This window comes from Macadamia integrifolia, chromosome 4, assembly GCF_013358625.1.
Source record: "Macadamia integrifolia cultivar HAES 741 chromosome 4, SCU_Mint_v3, whole genome shotgun sequence".
Lineage (NCBI taxonomy): Eukaryota > Viridiplantae > Streptophyta > Magnoliopsida > Proteales > Proteaceae > Macadamia > Macadamia integrifolia.
In genome coordinates, this window is record NC_056560.1 from 13964815 (window position 1) to 13966487 (window position 1673).

At 42.3% G+C, this 1673-nt stretch overlaps 1 protein-coding gene across 3 annotated transcripts in view; it reads right to left on the bottom strand.

Moving 5' to 3' along the window:
* Window positions 1–842: 842 nt before the first annotated feature.
* LOC122075722 overlaps window positions 843–1673 on the bottom strand; it is a 3821-nt gene continuing 2990 nt past the window's right edge. Inside the window, exons 1-3 of one of the 3 annotated variants that reach the window (XM_042640865.1) lie at window positions 1311–1667; window positions 1160–1219; window positions 843–1037 (exon numbers count right to left, since the gene is read on the bottom strand). In XM_042640865.1, the coding sequence (XP_042496799.1) occupies window positions 981–1037; window positions 1160–1219; window positions 1311–1616 (423 nt within the window). In that variant the 5' untranslated portion in view covers window positions 1617–1667 and the 3' untranslated portion in view covers window positions 843–980. Of the gene's footprint in view, window positions 1038–1075; window positions 1220–1310; window positions 1668–1673 lie in introns of those variants that run through there. The other 2 variants (XM_042640864.1, XM_042640863.1) reach the window with 2 other exon arrangements.

Here is a 1673-nt window from a genome sequence, read left to right on the forward strand (position 1 = left end):
GGGCATGAGGCATTGAAAACACATCAATTAATATCTTATTCTATTAATTTGATATACAGATTAAATGGTTTGGTTTTCACGGTGTCAATTCAGTTTGAAACCGACAGGTTAAACAGTTAAAATCGAATCGTCCAGCTAACCAGTCTTAAACTTAAAACCAAAACCGAACCGTTTACTAAACGGTTTTGTGATTTTTGTGCAAATGACTTGGTTTTGTTTCAATTTCAAATTCACATCCTTAGTTGAGAGCATCTAGGCACATGACCCAAGGAGCTCTCAGCCACTCGATGCTAATTGCACCAATGTAGCGTAGCCGGCAATTGCTATAGACGATTTCCCCTATTTTCTTGACATCCAAACATAACTAGGGACATTGCATCGAGGAAACTTCCCAACTTCTAGGTACGAGAGAAAGAGTGAAAGTCGCGTTAAAAAAAAAAAAAGTGATTTACATCAACCTCTCCTAACCTATATTATATCATCCTCTAAAAATTCCTTTACTACATTTAAATCCACCCAAACTAACGTTGCGAGATGTGTTAGATTTTTAAATTGAAAAGACGATTTTACCCTTCTTCTTCCTCTCTCTCTCTCTCTCTCTCTCTCCTTCCCTAATTTCAATATTTCCCTTGTAGAAACGCAACCCTAAAACGATGCAGAAGATAATGGAAAAACAAAACAAACAATGCACACGGATTTTACGAGGTTCGACAAGGTTGCCTACGTCCCCGGTGAGATGAGATCCTGCTTCACTATTAATGGAGAATAGAGTTACAACGCTCGTCCTCACACCTCTCAGTATTGCTTGCATTACAAAGAAAGAAACCCTCGCAACAAATATATAGCGAAAAAACCCTAATCCGGAAAGTATACAATTGTCCTTAAATAAAAAATTCGAGCAGGGGCTACGCCCCCCTACATCCCCTACTATGCAGGGGGGCCTCCTGCCCCCCTTGCAACCCCCACGGCTCGCTAATCAGTTAGCGGGATCGTCGTCCTATCTGTCTAGGTGCTGCACCAGTACTCCCTGTATTAAACTGCAACGGAATACAAGGCATCATATACCAACATTACTTTGATAATCCCATTTCTAAAATAGGATACAAAAACTCAACAATGCTAACAAGGAGACATTGAACTGGCACAGGGAGAGATGTACCTCTCGTTCCGCAATCTCGAGAAGTCGCAACTCCAGCTTGTTACCACGAAACTCCAAAACCTAAACCAGTTGAAACGAAACCCTAAAGCCAGGAAGAAAGAAGAGGAGATGGAAGTACAAAAAAACAGAAAAGATAATTTAGTGGTATTACAGACAAAGGCCGAAGAGAGTAGACTTTGCCGAGTGCAAGGCCAGTACGAGACATTCCCATGTCAACTCCTAAACTAAAGCCTCCCCTCCAAAGAGGATCCATCTTCCGACGAAGCGCATTCGGAGGAATTTCTTCCGGCTTAATCTTAGCAGGAGTGTTTCTTGTGTCACCGCCGCTCCCAGAACAGAGACAGTGAACCAGGATGGGCTTATGAGCAGTACAAGCTCGTTGCGAGCTATTTATAGTGTTGCAGGGGAGAAGACAAGGTCGTTGGATCGGTAACGGCAGCAGTTGTTGATGCGCCATTTCAGGCGAAGTATAAAATTTTCTTGAGAAATTGCGGTTGGACTTTGGAGAGGATTG